We start from the raw sequence: 23,714 nt of genomic DNA, 5'->3' as shown, positions 1-23,714 counted from the left end.
CCAAAAATCCGGAGCAGTGTGCTGTGGGAGCCGCTCTCTTCTCGCGTCGTCGTCCCGCTCGCTCGTCCAAACAGCGCGCAGCAAGGGGCTCTTTTTTCGCCAAAATGGTGGACGGGGGAGCTCTCTGCTCTCGCACTTTTCTCCTGCGTGCGCGGCGGCAGTGACACAAACTCACCTTCATTCACACAAATCCACACACATTCAAAGTCTGGTCCAGAACTCGAGCAAAGCCAAAAAGCATCTTCCGCGGATTCCGACTGCGGCTCCTCCGACGGGGCTGGTTTGTGTGGGTGTGAGTGAGTGAGTGCAATTTCAAAGGCAGACACACAGTTTGATTTTGCCCTCTCGCTCTCGCAGCATCAAATGTTGCGTTTGAAAAAAGCTCAACTTAGGGTGGCTTGAGGTGGGTTGGTGGTTGGGCTGGAGGTGTTCTTGATTGAGGGAGGCACTGAGAAGAAGTTGGAGAGAGAAAAGAGAGCTTCCCATCGGCAAGTGTAGGAAAAAGAGAAGAGCAAATGGTTTGCCGGTCGGCGCGCTTTTGGTTGCTTGTGTTTTTTTTTGGGGTTGATGGTGGTGCAGGGTGGGGTTGTGAGGAGGTTGTTGGGAGGAAAACTGACGAATCAGCTGAGTTTTGTTGGGCTGAGCCGATGACGATTGTTTACTTGCGCAAACAATAGAATAAGGGCATCGTTTGTTTGTAGATCGGCACCAATACGCTTTCTTAATTAAAATGTTTTCAATATTAAATATTTTCATCAATCAAGTTACAGTCCGGACTCGTTAATTCGAAGACGTTCACTTCGGAAAATCGAATCTTCGGGTAACACTGACCTACTAAAATTGACAAAAGTGAACGCGCAGGCTCAACTCGAGGGAAAGCATGAACTTTGAGGTCCCCAGAAACAAGTGCACTTTGAATTTTTCAAAAATATTTATACAGAGCCGAATGGGTTTTCTCCAAAGTTTTTATGAAGAATCAGGGCGGTTCGTCGCTGTTGCATACAAGCAGAAATTGCATACAATATGTTGGAGTAGCGAACAGCATTATTTCTCCAAAAAAAATTTTTTGCGGTTTGAACTTTAAAAAAATTAACAAAATTAATTTTTTTTTAAATTAACCCAAACATGCTAAAAAATATTCTAAACGCAGGTGAATACATTTTAAATTGGTTAAGGTTGATTGCACTTAAAAAGCGAGACCACGAACAGGGCATACCCCGTAGCGAGACGTCGTTTGGACCTCACCAAACTGCCTGAAATTTTCAGGGGTTGTTTGTACATATAAAACTAGCATCTGGCCAAAATATGAGCACTCTATAGGCCAAAGGGAAGTGGGGAAAATCGGGACACAAAGTTTGAAGGTTCAAAAACGTCAAAAAATTTAAAAAGGCTGTAACTTAGGCAAAATTCAATCTAATTTCAAAATTCAAAATGCATCGGAAAGGGCTTTAAAAATGCAACAAATTGCAGGGTGAAGCATCCCAATTGGTTAAATCTAAAGGGATTTATTGACATTTTAGTGAAAAAAATAGCATAATTTTCAAACTCAAATAAAAAAGTGTTCCATCCAGATATCAACTCGGTTCGACCTGTAGCTTGTAGGGGACATCTGGGACTACCATCTAATACTGAGAACGCTTTGGGTAAGGCAGTTAGTTTAACATAATAAATAGACAATTTTAATTTTAGTGAATTTTTTGGTTGTAAATTTTTGCTGGGGAAACTCTTAGATCCCATTTTCTGGTGATAATTTTATCATATTCGTGTTCCTGAGACAATTTCACAATAGAACCATGCATAAATTTTAACCTTGATTTTAATCCTTTAAAAAAGGAAAGTTAAAAAAATCATCGATTCACATTTAATGAAAATCAACTTCGTTTCCAAGGATACTAGATGACACTAGAAAAAAAGCAGCCTCTTAATTTTATTTTAACTTTCATTTTTGCACCGAGTCCAAAATAAAACTGAAAAGTTCTACTTTTTAGCACTATATGGTATGGAAAAGCAAGCCATTACATCTCTCTCTAATGGCAGGTCACATTTATAGGTTCACAACGGAACTACAAAAATAAAATGTTAATAATATGTTTTAAGTTTTGTTTGCCTTTCTATTGTTTTTGAAATCCTTATGTCTCATGACATAGAAGAATAATTAGTTTTCATTGACCATAACAATTAAGAGGTTTACACGCAGAATAAATAGTTGGGCAGTTAAAAATATAAACCTACAAAATTCTCAAAAAATTATCCCTCTACAACTTAACCCCGCCTTTAGACGGGCTTCGATATGAAAAATCACCAAAATTCCATTTTTCAACCAATTTTTGATCTTTCTAAAGCATTGGAAAGAAGAACTTTTAAAATTTTAGAAAATTTTAGGGTTGGAAGTTTGACTTGTTTCATGTGACTTTGCCAATGTTTTTAAAAATGTATTTTTTTTAGGGGTCAACTTTGACTGTGTTGTTTACTAACATTTCGACGTCGTCGTGCTATCTTGTCGCACCCGCCATTTCGACGTTCCGAGAAAAACGCGTTTTAATGTTTGACCTTGAATAAACAAAAACGAAAGCATGCAATGTAAACAATAACAAACACGTTTTGTTTGGCTAACCATTCTGTGCATTGTCCCGAAGTTTGGTTAAAGTTGGTTGCTGGAGTCCCGAGTTATAATTACAAATGTTTACGGTAGTCTAACTTGTACGTGCGTCAAACGCGATCTGACCTGAAATCCCTTTGCCCTTTGTCGCACTTACATCAATTTTCGGGGAGTGACAAGATAGCACGACAAGATTCGAACGACTTTCATATGAAAAGTGACAAAAAATTTCGGAGCTTTTTTGGTTTTCATTGAATATCTCAGGATTGAAATCGAATTCTGGGGATCTGTGAAGGTCAAAAGGTGAGGCATTGTGAGCTGCACAAAAAGGCGTTCTTAACTCAATTTGGTCCAAAATGCACGTACGACAAGTTAGCACGATGGCGACGATTTCCTATATTTTAAGCAAAAATAAGTATGCAGTAATTTTTGTAGTGTCCCAGACTATCCTCTACGCATTTTTTTTTACAATTTAAATGATAATGGTGCAATTTTATAGCAGAAAATATGAAAAACGAGCAAAAAATTGAAAAAGTGACTGTAAAAACATGAAAAAATTAGATAGGCAAAATGTAATGATAGGAGGTGGTAGAATAGGCCAAATACTACCAAAAATAAACATAAACTAAACAAGATAAATGCAATCAACACATAAAACAAGAGAAGTGAAGTTTTTAGTAGAACAAAAGTTGCTCAAAATGACCTCCTGAACACGGGAAAAATGAAAATTTCCGAAAAAAAATTTGGGCAGTAGAAGGTTAATAAACAAATGTTGTTAGTAATAATAATAAAAAAACGATTCCATCAACTGACTAATTAGATTTGGTAAATGCTTCGTTTACAAGCATATAAATTTGATATGTATTTCGAAAACTATCGGTAGGCCCGTCATATGGTGTAGCAATGTCATACTGGTGAGTTTGGTTCATAAAAATTTCTGATATTTTTTTTATCAACCTTGTTCTTTCAATTTTGTTTTGGGAAATTAGGCCGTTGCAAATATTTTTCAAAGTCTAACATTTTAATGAAAGAGTGTTTGTAAATCTAGTTCACAGCAGTTCAGTTGTATTGCAATCATTGGTTTTCGGAATATTTAGGTATTAAGGACATAAACTTTGAAAACTTTGCAACGGTCTTTAATCGGTATTCGACCTACTTACGAAAAACCAATATCAAAAATGTTTTAGATTGTTCATCTACACGTCCTTCAAGTGCCCCTAACTAAAGATAAATGAAATTTCGTTTAATTTTGGAGAAAAACGAAAACTAGTGTCAGAGGTCACGGTGGCTCTTACGGCTTTTTGAAAACTCACCCGAGAAGTAAAGAATTTGATTATTTTTTTTAGTTTCGGAAACTTTTTATTTGTGGTCAAATATTGTTGACAAAGGTTACTTTGAATCTTTCATTGAATATTCATAAAGAATCAAGATTAAGGATAAGTCTCCATATTTTTGTAGTGACTTTTCGTAAGAAATGTCATATAAAATTGATAAAAAAAATCATAAAAAATGTGGCACTAGATTATCCGACAAAATATTTCAATTCAATCAACCAAAGTCGGCGAATAGCCACCTTTTTATAGTAACAAACATCAGACCTGCAAAATTTACACCGTGTAGGAAATCCTCAGGTTTGTGTAACCTTGCAGAATTTCGTTTATGTTATTTCTTTTTAGTTGTTATAAAATCAGACTATAGAAAACATTTAACAGTGTTTTCAATTACTAATAATAACGTTGCTTAAATCAAATTTGTAGTTTATTTTCAATGAAAAACTTAAATATTTATTTCAGCAACTTAATACAAATTGAATTTGAACAGCTAGCAGCTTTCTTTTTAATACATTTGCCAGGCTCAAATTCAAAAGCCCCAAAAAACTCATAAGAAAACTCAGATTATGATTTTCCTCCTTTTGCCCTCCCACAAAACAGCACAATCCCCATTATCAATTTCCTCCAAATTGGTGCTCGTCTTTCGAAAGTGACAACAGATCCGTGTGTCCTTCAAACCGGGCTCCCCGGGGGACTCCTCCTGCCATCATTTATGCTCTCCCCACCCCCACCTCCCCCTCCGTGCTGTAAACGCACTTACTGCTAAAACACAAAGCATAACATTCAAATAACTTTCGCCACACTCTTCCTACTCCTCCTCCTCCTCCCCTTTTTGGGGTAGGGAAGAAACTGCCGGGCCCATCGAACCGACCTTTTCGTCGTGAGGAATCGAATTCCGGGCGCGTGCGCAGTGCTCAGCTCGGGCCACGTGCACCAAGTACCACCAACAACCAGGAAAAAGGAAACATCCTGCCAGCCTCAGACACCAGCCTAAACTTGGGGCGGGGAGTGTGTGTTTGATCGTTTTTTTTTGTAATGGCTGTAGGGTGGTTGCTAACTTTACAGATTTTTTTTTTTCTGAAAGTTTGCTCAACAAATATTTTTGAAAGTTTAGTAATTTTTTGTATCAATAACACTCAAACACTCGGGCAGTCATTTGACCCGTGTGTGATAAAAAACACAAATATTGAAGGCTTATGACAGTTCACAATAATTTACTTAAATTGTTCAATGACATAATGATTTGCCTTTGATTTTTTGAGAAATTATCACTCCAACGATCGGGTAGTCTTTTGATCCCTATTTTTTTCTAAAAATCTTATAACTTTTTGTAGAATTGACCAAGTTGAAAGCTTCCGGTTGCAAAAGATCTAGATTTGTATATATTTTGAACTGTAAGATGGGGGACAAATATAGTCCATTTTTACCGGAGATATCCCGGATTCTGTTGGGGTATCTCGGCCCTCCTATATGGGTATTTGGTCAATATAATAAAAACTTTTCGACAGAACAATGTCGGAAATGACACTAAACTTCAAGGAATCAACCTAAAACATCATCCTGCAAAAATAATAGACAATCCCACAATTTCATTCAGGGTGGCGACTCAAATCTTATTTTCCTAATTCTCAAAATCCATGTTGGTTTATTAATTTGACAGTATTTTAAGGTTCTCAATTTCATTTAAATAAAAATAATCCAGTTTATTAATAACTTTACCTCTGATTTTATAATGATAAATTTTCGAATAGACCTAGGGGAAATTCTCGTATGTTTGGCAGGTTAAGCACTCGCTCCTAACTCCATCCAATTGCTGATTTTCACTATTTAAACAACTAATTTTGAAAAACTTTTGATAGAAACTTGCTTGCTCACGTCTTATTGAGCTATTTATCGCTCGATTTCAGTTGAAAACGCTTTTAATTAGCTTTAATTGAATGTCAAAGTTCTGACCTGCCAACATTAGAGGCACGCTGGAATTAGATGCTGTTCCCCTATTAAATAACAAAATGCCTAATCATTTTTAAAATTTCATTATTTTTTTATGTTTTCCAAAAGCACCAACATTTTTCAAAAGTTTTTTATTATATCATTTACATTAAATTGTGTAAATTTGGAAAAGTTTAGAAAATGCACACAAAAAAAACTAAATCGAGAAGTACTTTTGTAAAATTTTAAAAAGTTCATCGTTTTCGAGTTATAGCCATTTTAAGATTTACTTTTCAACAGAAATGTCGTTTCCAGGTGTGCGATGTACACAGTAAAAAATAATGTTAATTTGGAAGCTGTAATTTTGGAAGGTTGAATATTACCTCTTTTATGATGTAATTTTACCTCAATTCAGATTGAAAAAGTGACATTACACCAGAAAAGTGGTAAAATTACACATTGACTCCTTTTTTATGACATAAAAGATGTACCCCTTCCCAGATGTAATTTTAACATGATTTTTTTCTGTATACCATAATTTTTTTTTGTGCTGAAAAAAAAAATTGCAGTTTTTTTTTAATTTATGTGTTTTTGGACATTTTAAATAGTAAAGGACAGAAAATTATATTTTTCAAACAGTTTTGTTTAAAAATGCATCCAATCGAATGTCAAATCAACAAAACCAAAACAAATAGTTTTCGACAGTGAAATAAACCTTAAATTTAATGTAATGCTTGAATCGAATTGAGTGTAATTGAATTGAATGTTGAATAAAATATCACAAAATGATTCAAAAGATAGAAAGTAATTTTCCGACGAGTATACTGCCGTTCTACGCATAATTGTCCCATGTTCGAAAAAGTGCAACTGAGAAAAGCGCGATTGAAATTTTTCGATCGATTTCTGTGTTTCTACGCATAATAATTATTGTCCCGTGGGTTCCTATTCGCCCTATGTGTCCCTAATCGCCTCAGTTAGCAGTGTTTCACTCTGTTTTGTGATCCTCTGGCTAAACAACAGGTAACACGACATAATGTTTCATAAAACTAATGATTCCGTATGAGAAATACTTAGTGGAACAATGGAGCATTTCCATTCGAGCAGTTTTTGCTTTTTTCTACAATGTATTTCTTATGGAGCGTACTGTCAAAAACTGCTCGACTGCGGGAGCTCCATTATGTGTAAAAGTACAACGGTGGGACAAACAGGCTTGATGTTGTTTTCAATGAGTTTCCGAACAAAGTACCAGATTTTATATGTTTTTCTTAAAGTATACGACAAACTAAACATAAACATGTTAAAAAGTCAAAATCATAAAAAAATGACATGGGACAATTATGCGTAGAACGGCAGTATAGGTACTTGTCATTCCAAACTTTTCCCGACTTTTTGACAAAAAAAATCACAAAATCCCGCTTTTGCTTTTGCGGAATTGGGTAGAACCGCACTCAAAAACGATGAACTTTTTAAAATTTTACAAAAGTACTTCTCGATTTAGAATTCGAATTTAAATCTAAATATATTCTTTAGATTTTTTGTGTGCATTTTCTAAACTAAAAAAAAACAATTTATAAAAAATAGGCCAAAAAACAAACGTCTTACCCTATAGCTCAAAACGTTATTTCTACTAAAACGTAAATATGAAAAAAAATAAAACTAAAAACAAAAGGGGGGTAAAATTTGTTAAAATCGATTCGATTGGTGTAATAGAAATTATTTGAAAAGCGAGTAAAAACTTTTTTTTATAATTTCAGAATATCACTTTATGGGGTTCAAAAATACTTATTATTTAAGCTTAAATAATTACATTTTGATACATGATACAAATGAACAAAACAATTTTTTTTTTCAACACATGATTTCGTATTTTTTTGCATCCTGATCTTGTTTTAAATTCGACAGATAATTTTAATTAGCATTGGAACAAAAATGCAATATCAAAATCGAAATTAGAATATAAATTTGTTTTTTAACATTGCTTTGCTCCTTCTTTATTCAAAGAAAATATTTATGGTAAACAATAAACATATATTATATATATATTTAACCAGCAGTGTTTTTTTTTATTTTATTTTTTGAATCTCACTGAAAAAAAAATGCATGTTTACCAAAAACCCCAACAGAATCTGAAATATCTCCGGTAAAAATGGATAATATTTGTCCCCCCATCTGACAGTTAAACATATAGACAAATCTGGATCTATTGCAATCGGAAGCATCCAACTTGGTCTATTCTACCAAAAGTTACAAGATTTCTAAGAAAAAAAGGGATCAAATAACTACCCGAGTGTTAATGAAACAATACCGTTTCAAAAGGGAAATGTAAATAAGGCTTTTATTGATATTTAAACCATTTTAAAGTTATTAAAGGTTTTTTATGATCCTTAAATAAAAAAAAATTAAAACACTCCGATTTACAAGGTTTTTTTTTGTAGCAAGTTGATGCCTCTATTAGAGTGTAACAAAATTGACTTTTTGGCCGGCTTCAGGGGTTTGTTCCGGTGGGCATACTGAGCCCAAATCGCAAATATGAGCTTGATTGGACGCAACATGAGCTGGCGCTCCGCCCTTCAATTTTAAATGGGATTTAACCCGTAAAAATACTTTTTTTCAAAAATGTCTATTTTTGAGGCACTTTGGAGCACCCAGCCTGGTACAGACCTTCAAAGTTTGGCATTTTTTTCGAAAAATCGGCCTCGGCAAAATCAAATGGTGTCTAGGGCGTCGCGCCGATTTTTCAAAAAAAAAAAAAATGCCAAACTTTGAAGCTCTGTACCGAGCTCCAGGGTGCTCCAAACTTCAATGTTATATGTATCAAAAGATGCGCAAGGATCTGGCCTACACGCCTACACAGTGATGTTGAAAACAAACGCTTTAGTGGCCAAAATGCCGCAAAAAGTGATTTTTTTGAAAAAATCTTTTTTTACGAATTAAATCCCATTTAAAATCGAAGGGCGGAGCGCCAGCTCCTGTTACGTCCAATCAAGCTCATATTTGGGATTTGGGCTCAGTATGCCCGAAACGAAACGAAACTATTGGCACTACGCCCCCCGGGGCATGGCCTTCCTCTAACGTGGGATTTCTGCTCCAGCGCCTCTGACGAGACAGGAGAAACCGGGACCGACGTTTTACTTCACCATCCGATAGAAGCTCAGTGGATAAGGCGGGAATCGAACCCGCGTCTCATAGCATCATCGGGATCGGCAGCCGAAGCCGCTACCCCTGCGCCACGAGACCCACTCAGTATGCCCATGCCCACCGAAACAAACCCCTGAATGCCCGCTAAAAAGTCATTTTTGTTACATCCTAGCCTCTATACTCTCGTGTATTAGGCTTGCTGGAATATCAAGTTAGCATAAGAGAAATGTTGCGTTTTTCATTTTTGTGATTTAAAAATATGATAAAAAAATATTCAATGCTTAAGGAAAACAAAACTTGGCCCCTAAGGTTGAAAAGGTGTTTTTCAAAAACACATATATTTTTTTATCGAGACAAAAAAATAACAAAATATTTAGTAAGAAGGCTTCTTAACTTTTCCAACTTTTTTTTTTAATTTATTTTTTTCTCATTAACCACCCTACCTGCCATCCCTCCAGCCCGGCCCAGCCACGGCCTGCGCAAACATTGTGCGAATTGTATCGTGCTTTCAGGACGACGACCAGACCGCGAGGGGGAAGGCGCAACGAAGCAAGGAGGGGGGAGCGACGTTTTCTTCCTAAATTACTGATTGCTCTTCGACGCCGCCGCCGCCTCCCTGGCGTCACAAGCCGGCGCTGGTTGGGGTAGTGGAGGGTGGTTTGGCAGGCCGGACCTACCCCCAAGGATTTTCATCTGAGACGACTACGACGACGATGGGGAAGGGGAGGGAGTTTCTTTCTTCGCTGTGTCTGTTCTGTGTCGTCGATTGAGAGAGCGCCAAGGATGTCTTTCACTTTCAAAGGCAGTTACTTAGGCAGAAAAGATCTGTTAAAATGTCTTTATCGTTTTGGTTTTTATTTCTTGTAAATAGAGAATATAAAAGCATAATTGATAATTTCTGCTCGAGTCAATCATAATACGACATTGACTGAACGTGGAACATGATAAATATACGAATAAGAGATATACTTTTTTTTTAACCTTACAAAATAATAAAATAATAACTGAGATAAGCACAATAACTTACGACAATCAGGAATCATAGCACCTCCTCTCCCTGTCGAGAGGAGTCCCCCTCCTCTAAAATGAAACAGTCAGCTGCCGGAAAAGAAGTAAGCTCATCATGCCTTGTCATACTTCTCGGCACATTTGTTCATCACGTCGTCGTCGTCGTCGAAGGAAATAAGAAGAAAAAAAATCGGCCGCGGCATGAAATCAATACTGGAGACGAAAACACGCACCGCTGGATGCCGCTTCGGGGGAGAGCTGCGTTAGATTGCCTCGCCGTCGTCGTTGGCGGCGGTGGCCGTCAGGGTGGAAAAATCGTTCACCAGCTCGCCGTTCACCTGGAGCGTTTTGATGATGTCCCGCTGGTAGTTGAGCAGTGTCTGGCGGGGAGGAAAATAAGAACGAAATTGAGGATTAGGATTAGTTGCAATTTCAATTTTTAATTTCCCGCACAGCACAAATTTGCGCTTCAAGACGAGTCATGAGATATAAGATCCCTTGCTGCATACTCTCCTTTTCGAATTAACTAATCCTTGCATGGTATGTTATTACCTCTTTTTGAGTAATTTTACCTAAAAAATGTGTAAAATGTGAATTTGATGAATATTTATCAGAAACTGATTAAAATTCACCGGTTTCTGATGTAATATTACACCTTTTTGACATAAAATCTGTCACCATGTCCTGAAGAATATTAACATAATTTTTTTTCTGTGTTAAAAACAATTTTTAAAATTTTAAAGGCCATTTAAAAAAAATAACAAAAGGTATTACAAAATGCTTTGTACATTACTACAGTTATGCAAGACTTCCACAAATTTGCAAAATATCAATTAATTTATGAAAACATTTTGTTTCCTTTAGTGTTTCGGCTTTTCTGACTTGTGATCGAAAAGTTTAGTAAATAAGGAGTATTTTTTTAGAGTTTAGCTATTTTTTCAGAGATTTTAAATTTCATATGTTTTGCTTTGGATGAAACTTTATCCATTATCCATCGCTATGTCAAAAGAAGCCATTTTGCATTTTTAGTTTTTCATAGAAGTCTTCATTCAATTTGCGATCTGGTCATACAAAATGGGTACAGTAGTTGTTCGGTAACTGGGCGTTGTTTAACTGGGCGCTCGATAACTGGGCCATAGCCCAGTTAAAAAGCAGACAAACGTCAAAAACCCGAAACAAACCGAAATGACCGAGGGGTTGGTAGATGTAAAAATCAAGTTCAATAACTAAAAACTAAAAATAAAAAAGCATTTAACAAATTTCAAGTCACAATTCGACGCCAACCATGCGTTTTGAGAAAAACGCATTTGAATGTTGAGCATCCATTTTCAACTCCCGTTTTAATATAAAAGCAAAATAAGATGTTCTAATAATAACAAACGATGAAAAACGTTGCTTTTATTGATACTTGATCATCCAAATTCAATAAAACATCATTTTCGTATTTTTTTTTTGTGAAAAACAAACATAACTTTTGAAATCACCAACGTCTATATCACCCTGCTGTCATTGAGGGGGACGCTTTATTATGATTCGTTTTTCTTCGCCGAATGTACATGGCGCTTTGTTCATGTTGCTTTTTTTCGTCACGAGGTTTATGTAGTCTTTTGTTTGACAGGTTGACAGGGCTATATAAACAGGGACTGCTGATGGCAGAGATTTTGTTTATGTTACTTTATTTAAAATCATTATTAAACAGACTTTACTGAAGTAACTTTTGCTCATTTTTGGTGGAGAGGTAGCTTATTAGGAGTACTTTAAGAATATGCAATAACGCACAATTCATCAAAATGTACATGATGCCTTTTGAAATGTTACCGTCGAATTGTCTGCTCTACAACTTTGTAGAACATTGTTACACTCTAAAAAATAACCCTGCAAAGTTAGAAAAAACACGAAATTATAAAATGAAAACTTTGTTCTAAATGAAAAAATGACCCTTCTGGGTCAATGTAGATTCAAAAATTACATTAAATTTCCCATGAAATGACGTGTTCCAAAATTTTTTACAGTCGAGTAACGGAAAATGGGAGAATTTTTAAAACTTTTTTAGTGTTTTTTTCGATGAAAAATACGTTTTTTCGGAATTCTGAGTACGCCATCAAATCGGGCGTCTAATTTTACATAAAAGTCCCTTTGACACCAAATTTCTATCTCATCACCGTTTCAGGATGCAAATTATTGAAAAACACCTCTTTTTTCGCATGTTCAAAAATGGAAGGGGTCGTACCGCCCCTCCGTCACGAGATATCAAAAAACGGACCTCGGATTCGTGATCAGGGACAAAAGTTACCCCTTAGGACAAAGTTTCACGCAAATCGAAGAGGGGTCGGGGCAACTTTTCCCGATTTCGTGTAAGTTGGTAGAGAATTACCCATATTTCAAATAGGTTTCTGCAAGAAATACATAATTCGTTTAATCAAAATATAATATAAATATAAATAGAATATAAATAATGGAAGACTGATTGTGGAGTGATGTTAATTTATCTCAAATTGGTCACGAAGGCAAGTTTAAAAGAAATTTTATAATTGTGGTATATTTTTCATTTTTTGGGCAACACTTTGATAAAAAAGTACTTTTCATCAAAAAAAAAAAAATACCAAAGATCATTTTTTGATTTATTGTACAATTCGAACTAAGAAAATTAGAAAAAAATACCATTCACTTGTAGTTGTATTACTTTTTACATGCAGTCATGTTAATAATTGATCATCACTCTTATTTTAACCATTAAAGTTACTGTCCTATAGAGTTTTGTTGCAAAATATTTATCATAGCCAAGATCAGAACAATTTTCAATAAATTTAAAATTTCCCGGGATTTCCCTGGAAATTGGTTGAAAATTTCCCGTTTCCCGGGAAATTTGTAACCCCGGGAAATTGGAAGATCTAGTTGGGGGCCTAAAAGGGCGCGGCAGACAGCAGGATACTGACAGAGGTCAACAGATCAACTATTTCCCCCTAGTGAAGTAGTTCTGGTCTTCCACTATCCACATCCAGTCTTCGCCATTACAGCATACCGCCCACTGCCCTGATGCTCCCTCCCCGATTCCCGGCGTTGGTTCTAACTACTGATAAGGGTTTGTTCAAATATTACGTCCAGAGATTTTCAGGATTTCAGACCCCCCCCCCTCCCCCCTGTCGAGCACTTTTCCTATACCTTTAACATGGACTGTCACAAACCTCAGACCCCCTCCCCTATTCATGGACGTAATTTTTGAACGAACCCTAAAAAGGAAAATCAAAGATGAGAAAAGGTCAATGCGGATGGAGATCAAATTGAGCTCAGTATCCCCTCACAAATACTGGTAGTAAGTGTGAAAAAAACAATGAAAAATATAAAGAAAAACAAGAAAAAAAGTAAAAAGATATTTTGTGAATGCGGATGGATCGATGATCCCTTCACAAAAACATAAAAGAGGCAGATGTTGTTGTTGTTGATTTTTAGACAGAGCAAAAGAAGAACAGAAAATCAGGACTAAGAAGTAGTCAATATGGATAAAGAGCAAAGTGGACTCTCCTCTCACAAAGATATCGGTATAGAAATATATTCACTACTTTAATCATTTTGCAGCCAGCTGCACTCGCAGTAGTTGAATCTCAAGCTGCTGTCCCCCTTACAGGGGACAATGGCAATGATTTTTACCATTCTCGATTAAATTTTCAAAAGGCCCTATCTGCATAGGAAACCCTTGGGGGATAGGTTGTTTTGAAAATTTAATCTAGCATTGAATTCCTCAGTAAACTGAAATTTCCGGTAATTCATTCAAACTCGGTAAAAAAATACCGGTAACCCGGTAAAACTTGACATGTTTACGGCGCACTCGGTAAAATTTAACCGAGTAGCTCAGTGAAATTTGTTTTGACATTTCGTTGCCATTAACCGCCACAGCGAAATATTCGACGTTTCGCCTGCTCGCGAGGTTTTCAATTGGATTTTAAGTATAATTTAAGTGATTTTGCAGTGAATAGCAACGCACTAATTCAAGTGATTTTGCAGTGAAGGTGAATAAAATGGACGGGAATATTGAAGGAACTACAAAAAGTCGAACACAAGCTGGGAACCGGCTTCATAGTGTTGGGCAAGATGCAGATTCATGTGACAGATTGGGAGCCGATCAACGACAGGCTGTGTAGATTGAGGATAAAAGGCCGTTTCTTTAACTATCACATCTTCAACGTGCATTGCCCTCACGAGGAATCATCCGATGCCGAGAAGAAAGCGTTCTGCGCGTAGCTGGAGCAGAAGTTCGAAAGCTGCCCGCAGAGGGACGTCAAGATCGTCATTGGAGATATGAACGCCCGCATAGGATGAAAATAATGGAAAAACGGTCCTCAAGCTAAAGAAGCGCCAGCTGGAAGACCGCGATCGCGCCGAAAAGGAGCAGCTGACCGCAAAGGCTATGCGCCGCAATCCAACACTTGTCGGGACGCCGACAAGTGCGAGTGGAGCAAGCGGACCCCTGTTGTGCGAAGAGCGGGTATAGACCCAAGAGGCACGATATCCCAGCCCAGAATCGAGTAACGTGGAACAACCAAAACTCACCCTCAGCACGCTCTGCATCTCCTTCGACTTCTTCAGGCACTCAATGTTCTGCTCGTTCGCCGTCGTCTCGTTGGCAATCTTCGACACCTCGCCATCGTTCTTGATGTCCTCCTTCAGGTCCTCCTTGATCTGCACCAACCGGTCCCGAATGTCGTACAGCGTTTCCTCGTGCGAGCTCACGTCCTTGTGGAGGAACTGTGTCTGCAGGAAGATCGTCTGCGCCTTTTTGTACCAGTCGGCGAGACATTCGGCCTCGAGCTCGACCGCCGGCCGGACGTCCTCGTTCAGCAGCGTCTTGATGCGCTTGCCCGTTTCGGTGATTTTGATCTTCTCGAGCGCGTGAAACTGCTCGTCGTTGTAGGTGAGAGAGCGGGTGGCCCGATCACGGAGCAGGTGCTGCCACGAGTCGCGCAGGCGGTCTACCAGGTACTTGGACTTTTCGTTGACGCGGTTCTTGTTGGGGCTGCGCAGGTCGCGGTACGCGCTGGTCCACTCCCGGCTGAGCGATTCCTCCGCGACGAAGCGGTTGTGCAGCTGGTGGACCGGATCGGACACCCGCTGGAAGGCCGCCTTGAGTGTGTTCATTTCGGTGTTGAGGGTTGACGCTTTGTCCTGGTAGATTTCGTTCTGGGGAGGGAGAGAATTTGACTTTTTAGACTTAATTTAGACTGATCAAGTTGAACTCACATTCATCACAGCAATTTCCACCAAATCGGCCATTTCCCAGAAGGAGTTTCCGACGTCTTCCAGATGCTTTGTTCGCCTAAATTAAAAATAATTATATTGAAATTATTCTTCTCCTCACACAACCGCAATACTCACTCCAACAGCTTCACCAGCAGATTCTTCAACAGCCCGGCAAACTGCTCGACCGCCTTCGTCATCAGCGTGTCCAGCATGGAAAACACCTCGACGCGGCGCTTGCACTCGTGCCCGACGCTGCACGCCACCTTGGCCAGGCTGGCGTCGTTTTCAACCGAGACGCCACTCGGGAAGGACGGGAACTTGGGCAGGTCCAGCTCCGCGGGAAGCGTGACGTTGTTGTTCTCGATGTTGAACAGCATCAGCGGGTCGTCGGCAACGGTGGCGGAGTAACCGCGGGCTGGAAAAGAGTATTGGTTGTAATTTAAATTACTAAGACTTTAATGAAAGCAACTCACCACTGCTATTCGCTCCCACCCGCAGCTCAAACAGCTCCGACTCCATCAGCAGCAGCTGCGAGCTGTGTGGCACCTCGGTCTGCACGAAGATGTGCTCCTTCAGGTTGAAGAACGTCTCTTCGGGGTCCATGTAGACCTCGATCGCGTTCGCCCGGTTGGCGTAGAAAATGTGCAGCATCTTCTTGTTCAGGATGTGCTGCACTTCGTAAAAGAACCGATCGAAGGACCACATCCGCTTCTGGTTCTCCTCGAGCAGACCCGCGAGGAGCGGCGTAACGAGGAACTTGAGGCCAGCCTTAAGCTGACAGTGCGGCGGAAGGTGACGGGACCACTCGATGGGACCGTTCTCGCTGGTTTGCGTGCCGGAGATTACTCCCGGGGCCTTTTTGGTCGTAATGTGGTGCATCGTCTCTTTGTTCTTACGTCCTCCGTACGGACGGAACGGGAGATTCCCGGTGGCCACGTGGTACAGCGTCACTCCGATGGACCACAGGTCCACGTTCGCCGTGAAGCTTCGGTTGATGGACTTCCGCAGGACAGCACGCTCGTACATGTCCGGATGAAGGTACTCTTCAGTCCCGTACAACGACACAAACTGCTGGTTCTCTTCCAGCTCGCGGGCCGCCCCAAAATCCGTCAGCTTGTAAATCGTTTGACCATCCTCCGAGATGTACTTCATAATGTTTCCGGGCTTCAAATCCCGATGGACCAGATTATTATCCCGCAGGTGCTTCATCCCAGCCGAAAGGTGCTCCAACACCAGCAAAAACTCCCGCTGCGGCAACCCGTACGTATTCTCCGGATCGTCCAAAATATTAAACAAACTCCCCCCAGTGCACAGCTCCATCACAATGACCTTCCCGCGGCCCTCCTGATCGTCCTCAATGTCCAACAGCTTAACAATGTTATTATGCTTGACCTTCCGCAGCACCTCAAACTCCCGCATCTGGACATCGTGTGGCCGCATATGGCTCAGCTGGTTGAACGTCTTCACGGCCACCGGTTCCCCGTTGTGCTTGTTGACACCCTGGAACACGGCCCCGGTCGCCCCCTTGCCGAGGACACTCGTCGTACACCACACATAGTTGGTCGAGCCACGCAGAAACGAGTTCATCCTGTCCGCGTGCGCACCGTCCAGCGAGCCGGAACGAATTACGGAACTATCTTCAAACGCAACAAAAACAAGAAAACTTCCTGGAAAGATCCCAATCTCAACACGGCTTTGTCCCTCACAATACGCACTTCATTTGACCACGCGTCTTCTTTCTTGCACGAAACCACTTGAATTGCAGCAAAAAACAACGTGAATTACTTGACCTAGGTAATTAACTATTGCAACCAGCGATTTTTCAATGTCGAAAAACTGATGAAATTCACTTTTTTAGGTGAAAAGAAAAGTGTTTCGCAGCAGAAGCAACAACAGCGACTGACGTTTTTGGAAGACGAACTCGCGAGTTGACGTTTGCGTGTGTCGCGTGACATTGGATGTTTTGTTGCGCGGGTGCGGTGAGTCACGTTAGGAATGTTGCATAGGGTGTTGGAAATTATGCGGCAACAAGTTTGAGTTTGCTGGAGTGTTAAAAAATGAGGTTAAAGTTCGCTTTGAGAAAATAAAGTAATCTACGTGCGCATGTATTGTGGTGTATGTCACTGGTGATACCAGGGTGAGCCTGGAGGGGCTAGTGCCCCCCTTCGATAGAAATTTGTTCTAGATTTGTCCGGGGGTCATTCACAAACACCGTAATCAATAAATTTCCCAAGCATGTGCCCCTCCTTCTGTCAGAGCCTGGTCACGCTTCTGGTGTATGTACACGAAAATAAAGTGAGGTTAAATTTTGCCAGCCAGCAATACCAAATTGTGCGTAAGTGTGCCTATGTGAAACGTCATAGGCTGGTACAGATATTTTTTTTTTTGCGCGTATTCCCGAGAAAGACAAGCGGCATATCAGCCTCGAAACGACGCGCCGCACTTTCGCCAAATGCTCGCTGTCAAATCCCATACTGCGCATTTTGTTTATGTTGATCTTCTTTTTCGAAACGCCTGTCATTGTTGCCACTTATGTTTTTTATTGCACCGGCGTGTACTTTTGAGAGAAACGTACAATTTTTTTTTAATTTCATTGGAAATTCAAAAGCAATCAGCTAAAATAGATTATTTTTAAGTATAATTTTTAGCATCTTTGAGTTTATTCTAAAATCTTTTGACTTATTGAAAATTTTCTACGTACAGAACCACAAAAAGTTTTTTTTCGCTAACATTTTTGTTTCCGTCAAATCTGATATTTTTTGAAAACTAATTATTGCAAAACATCTGAACTAGTGTAAAATAGAGATCCTTAATAGGGAGACTGGTCGAAGTGAATTTGACGTACCCAAACAGACACTAGTTTGACGTATCCAAACGAGCATTTGCCTTTTCGCCCAGCAAAACTTATCAGTGTTGCCAAGCTCAAAACATACGTTGCCAGATCGATTTAGTCAGCTTAGACCAGTCTCCCTATTTAGGGTTTCTAGTGTAAAACGCATTTTTAAATACTTTTTTCATTCAAATGTTGAGACTATGGCTTGTTAGAAAAGAAATCTTAGCACTTTGAAAACAATGTTTCAAGAGATAGGGGAACAGCATGTCATTCCATCGGACCCCTAATGTTGGCATATTTTGGTGTTTTTGGAAGCATCTTTAGGGCCAATACGCACCTCCAAAGAAAAGGGGTCAATAAATGGCTTCACGAACAGCAGAACAAAGGAGAGGGAACGATTTTTTGGGACTTTTCTTCATGTCTGGCTTGCCTTCGCTGCCGCTGCTGCCCATTTGATTTTTTTCTTAACCGATTTCTTCCGAAATGCGTATGTGTGTTGCAGACAAAATATTGGACGAAAGCAAGCAATCTGTCTAGTTGAGAAATGGATTTTAGTAAACAAAAAGTTGGTAAAATATGGAGTTCTGTCTTTAGCCGCAGATAATTATTTATTTTATTTTATAATTGTATTTATTTATTGTAATTTATCGAAAAGAAGCAGGTTTTCATGCCAGCATTCCAGTGGCTTTTTCTGTACAAGGAAAATTGATACATAAATAATCAAAACTATTTTTTTTTATTTTAGGGTTTTTTTAATTTCAAAATTCATAGGATGCTTAATTTGTTTGAGCCTTTGAATTTCCCAATTTTACTTTTTTAATTTTTAGTTTGTTTATTTTATGATTTAGAATTTTTTAAAAGATAAAATTTAAATTTTATGAATATTTGTATTAATGGATTTTCAATTTCAAAATTTCTGAATCTTTGATTTTAAAAATCTATAATAATGGCCTATCTACAATCACTTTACTTAAAACATTGCACTTAGCTTAGGAATTTGAATCCATGGAAATGAATCTGATCTTCTACAATGGAAAAGTAATTAAATTAGAAACTTGACTATGGTTTTGAAAATTTTAAAGTTGACGTTTCCATATCAAAGTTAAACAAACAACTGCTTAGCAACGTGATTCAGTCCAGCAAGTTTTCTAAGTTGACTGTTGATGACGGCCGTAAGTTGCGTACTTTTCTAAGTAACGTATCTATTTAACTTTACTTAACATTTCTAAGCTAAGTGATTGTAGATAGGCCATAACACTTGCCTTGACCTTTTCCTAAGCGTTCTTTTTTTACCGAGTTTTGCGTCCCCTCCGAGCTCCTTACTAGCTTTAAGAGTTTTTGCTGTATCTTAGCAATCAGCAGCCGGATCATCAAAGAAAAAAAAATATTTAAGAAATTTTTTCTGTCTTTAAAAAAATATTTTATGCTGGGTTGCTTTTCCCTTAAATAAGATTTTCTAAATTTCAAATAAATAAACTTTCTTTTAGAGTCGATTGTTAATTTGATTTTGCATCTAAAAATGATTTTTATAAATTAGTTTGACAATGTTTTAGACGTGATTTTTTTTTTTTGCAAAATATTCAAAACAAAGCTAGTAGACAGCCAAACGTGCAGCCAAATCAACATAGAATTTCAGTTCAACTTGCTGATTATTACACCGCGGTAGTTTGGCAGCTACCTATAATCTCCTGTCACTTACAACGAAGGAGAAACTTGATTTCTGGAGTTTTTTTTGAAAAGGTCCAATAGACAAAATTTCCAGTTTTTGCTTTTTAGGTGTTTTTGAAACCGCCTTGAGTCAGGGGTATTAAAAAACACCCAAAAAGCAAAAACTTAAAATTTTGTTTATTGGACTGTAGCAATCTACCCGATACAGCCCTGTAAAGAAACCCCACTGAAAATAATTTGTTTTGTTTTGCGTCTCACTTTCCCGTGGGGCGTGACAGTTTGACAGCTCTGCGTTCGCACTTTGCGTTCGCTGTCATCCGGCGAACTTCCGCCACAACCTCGAGCAGCTCATTCTCGAGCCAACCTTCACACAGTAAAGAAGCAAATATACTTTAAAACTAAAAACCACGTTTTCGAGCTTCATCCGAACGTCCGCGAGATTGCCACAAAATTTCAGAAGTGGGATTGTGCCCAGATTTGCCACGATCGTTTCGGCTAATCTGAAAGCTACGCGAGTGAAGTATCGAGAAATTTTCGGTAGGAAAAACCAAAGGATTCTAACGTTACACGGAATCCGCTGGAGTTTCGTCACACGTTACACGACGATCTCTAGCACACGGGTGGCGTAGCACCGAGCGGAAGGCGGAGCCCCAAGCGAGACGGGTGGTGAAGCGAAGCGGGTGGCGAAGCACCAAGCGGAGGGCGGAGCCCCAGGCGAGGCGGGTGGCGAAGCACTAAGCGAAGCGGGAGGCGTAGCACCAAGCGAAACCGGTGACGAAACCTCAGGAGAGTTGAGTGGCGGAGCCCCAAGCGATGCGGGTGGCGTAGCCTCATGCGGTTTGTCGGAAGATAGCGAGGAATTCTTTACGGCAAGCGACCACGAGGAAAGCGAAACTATGTCGAACAGGCGTGGACGCGGCGGCCGGCGGTCTCAACACCAGCCCGGTGTGGACGAAGAAGAAGAGGAGGAGGTGAAGCCCACGGAGAGGCTGTTTCATCCGGAAGAGCTGAAGCAGTTAATTCCGTTGTTCCGAGAGGGCGGCGGCGTGACGGAGTGGATCTTGTCGATTGATCACTACCGGGAGATGTATTTGTGGACGGAGAAGACGACGCTGCTCTACGCGACATGCCGGTTGGCAGGAGCGGCGCAACAGTGGTTTACCGGATCGCGGCAGATGATCCTGTCGTGGGCGGATTTCATGGCTGGGATTTCGTTGGCGTTCCCGGATCACGAAGACGAAGCCGACATTCACCGGAAGTTGGGCAAGTGCGTGAAAGATGTGAAGGAGTCGTACGAGAACTACGTTTTTCGGGTGAATGCGATGGGACAGCGTGGGCGGCTGAGTGCGGCGGCGATAATCAAGTACACGATCAGCGGATTGTCCTACGACCCGCTCTACAACAGTATCGCCTCGAAGCGGTACGCAACCATCTACGAGCTTTTGGAGCAAATTCGCTACTGCGAGTCGAACCAGGAGCTGTGCAAGAAGCGAACGTTTGTCCCGAAGAGCTTTAGTCCAAGGCCGAGCAGCAACAACGCGACACCGAAGAAGGAGGAGACAAGAGTGGCGGGTCCTGTGGTCAAGCGGAGTGACGAGTGCTTTAACTGTCACGGTTCTGGACACATTTCGATCAACTGTCCCGAGCCGCAGCGGCGACCCAGGTGCTCACACTGCAACAAGGTGGGACACGACGAGCAGACCTGTTTCAAGCGTAACCGGAACCAAGGCGACAACAGACAAGCTGCGACCGGCGGCGCGCGGCAAGAACCCGTGGCCGGTGGTAGTGGAGGCGGCAGCGGCGGCGGCGGCGGCGGTACTGCGCCGAACGCGGCGTACCCGATCGAGATGCAGCTGCAGAAGGAGAATCAACCGAACGACGAGAAGTTCCTGAGCGTCGATGCCAACTCCCAGGTATCGAGTGACGTCATCGTTGGAGGCAGACTTAAGGCGGTGAAGGCACTGGCGGACTCGGGGTGCCCGGTGAGTTTGATCAAGCAATCTTTTTTCGTCGAATCTATTCAGCTTAGTAGGGCAAACGACAGGGACCTAGTAGGCGTAAATGATTCAAAATCCAGATCGTAGGAGCGTACTCGACAAGTATCATTATCGATTCCAACGTTTATTTGGCAAACTTCACAGTGGTTACAGACAACACGATGAAAGTAGACATGATCTTGGGGAGGCGATTCCTTCAAGACAATGGTTTTCTCGGATTGAAATTTAAGCGCGCCGACAAGTTTGATGTCGATGCGATGAAGGACGTTTTCGACGGCGACGTGGCCGACGCGAGTATTTTGTTCGTGGACGATAAAGTTGATCTTGACATTGGAGATACAGATGAAACCAGATCGCTGAGTGGTAAGGTGTACGAACTTTTCGATAACGATTATTTGAACCGCGACAAACCGTGCGAGCCGGTGGTTAAGCACACCGTTGAGATTAAGTTGAAGGAGGATCGATATTACAATGCGACGCCCCAGAGACTTAGCGAGTTTGAACGACGTGAACAGAACAAGATCGTGAGCGACATGTTGTCGAAAGGCATCATTCGCGAGAGTGAATCCCCGTATTCGTGCCGAGTCGTGCTGACGCGTAAGAAGAACGGCGAGTATCGTTTCTGCGTGAACTTTCGACCGTTGAATAAACTCGTGGAGCGTAATCATTTCCCATTGCCGATCATCGAAGATCAAATCGCGAAACTACAGAACCGTCAGTTTTTTACAACTCTTGATATGAAGAACGGATTTTATCATGTCGATATCGCCGAGAATTCGCGTAAATATTTGTCGTTCGTTACGGAGGAAGGTCAGTTCGAGTACAACAAACTGCCGTTCGGGTTTACGAACTCTCCATCGATCTTTGCGCGTTACGTGATGAAGGTGTTGAAACCGTACATTGATTCCGGAGAGATAGCAGTTTTCATTGATGATATTTTAGCGAGCACTGTTACGATCAGCGATCATCTGGACCTTTTGTCTAGATTGTTTCGCACCCTTTCCGATAATCACATTGAATTGAACGTCAAGAAGTGCTCTTTCCTGAAGACATGTATCGAGTTCCTCGGTTATTACGTCACGTACAATCAGATTCGACCAAGCGATCGCCACATCGAGAACGTTTCTAACTTTCCGGTACCGACTAACGACAAATCGTTGCAACGTTTTCTAGGTTTGATGAGCTATTTCCGCAAGTTTATTTTCCGTTTCAATAACATCGCAAACCCGTTGTACGATCTGCTTAACCGAAAGGAGTCACAATTCCGTTTCGAGCCGAAACATTTCGAGTCGTTTGAAAGGTTGAAGAACGCGTTGATTTCGAAGCCCGTTTTGAGTATTTACAGCCCGCAGCTGGAAACGCAGTTACATACCGACGCGTCGTCGACCGGTTACGGAGGTATTCTCATGCAGCGACAGATTTTCGACAATCAGTTTCATCCCGTAATGTTTTTCTCGCGTAAAACCTCCGCCGACGAATCGAAGCTACACTCGTTTGAGCTTGAAACGCTCGCCGTATTCTACAGTCTCGAAAGATTCCGCGTGTACGTGTTCGGTATCCACATCACGATCGTTACGGATTGTAACGCGTTGAAAGCGACACTTGCTAGGAAGGACGTCAACCGTAAGATCGCGCGTTGGGCTTTATTTATCGACGAATTTGACCACGTGATTGAACATCGTTCTGGCGCAAAGATGCAGCATGTTGATGCGCTATCCCGAATGTACTGCCACGTGATCGAAGAAACCGATCAATCGAGTAACGTTTTCGAAAACGCGCTGTACGTGAACCAGATCAAAGATCCCGCGATTATAAAGATTAAGTCCGATCTCGAAAACGGCGACAGCAAGGATTACGAGGTACGCGACAATTTAGTTTTCCGTAAGTACAAGAACAGATTGCTTTTGTATGTTCCCGCGAACATGGAAGAATCGATCTTCTACAAGTATCACGATGGACTAGGTCATTTCGGCGTT

At 40.6% G+C, this 23,714-nt stretch overlaps 2 protein-coding genes across 2 annotated transcripts in view; both read right to left on the bottom strand.

Moving 5' to 3' along the window:
* Window positions 1-9,484, bottom strand: part of LOC6038629 (zinc finger protein 845) — a 65,268-nt gene extending 55,784 nt beyond the window's left edge. Inside the window, exons 1-2 of the mRNA XM_038250811.1 lie at window positions 9,445-9,484; window positions 176-277 (exon numbers count right to left, since the gene is read on the bottom strand). Of these exons, the coding sequence (XP_038106739.1) occupies window positions 176-277; window positions 9,445-9,484 (142 nt within the window). The remainder of the gene's footprint in view (window positions 1-175; window positions 278-9,444) is intronic.
* A 337-nt stretch (window positions 9,485-9,821) lies between these two features.
* Window positions 9,822-17,151, bottom strand: LOC6038626 (serine/threonine-protein kinase TBK1). The gene is made up of 5 exons (XM_001848348.2): window positions 15,714-17,151; window positions 15,376-15,655; window positions 15,241-15,316; window positions 14,554-15,180; window positions 9,822-10,385 (listed from the first exon to the last, which is right to left on the bottom strand). The coding sequence occupies exons 1-5, from the start codon at window positions 16,825-16,827 to the stop codon at window positions 10,269-10,271; spliced, it is 2,214 nt and encodes a 737-aa protein (XP_001848400.2). The 5' UTR covers window positions 16,828-17,151; the 3' UTR covers window positions 9,822-10,268.
* Window positions 17,152-23,714: the final 6,563 nt, after the last annotated feature.

The sequence above is a fragment of the Culex quinquefasciatus genome, chromosome 2 (genome assembly GCF_015732765.1).
Source record: "Culex quinquefasciatus strain JHB chromosome 2, VPISU_Cqui_1.0_pri_paternal, whole genome shotgun sequence".
Taxonomy (NCBI): Eukaryota; Metazoa; Arthropoda; class Insecta; order Diptera; family Culicidae; genus Culex; species Culex quinquefasciatus.
Note: the sequence above shows the minus strand (reverse complement) of the source record. Positions and strands in the feature narration are given on the sequence as shown.

Coding starts and splice junctions, on each gene's coding strand:
- LOC6038626 (XM_001848348.2), bottom strand. CDS start 16,827: ATGAACTCGTTTCTGCGTGGCTCGACCAACTATGTGTGGTGTACGACG. Junction 15,317..15,375: donor CTGCTGGTGAAGCTGTTGGA/GTGAGTATTGCG, acceptor TTTTTAATTTAG/GCGAACAAAGCATCTGGAAG. Junction 15,181..15,240: donor TGGAAATTGCTGTGATGAAT/GTGAGTTCAACT, acceptor CTCCCTCCCCAG/AACGAAATCTACCAGGACAA.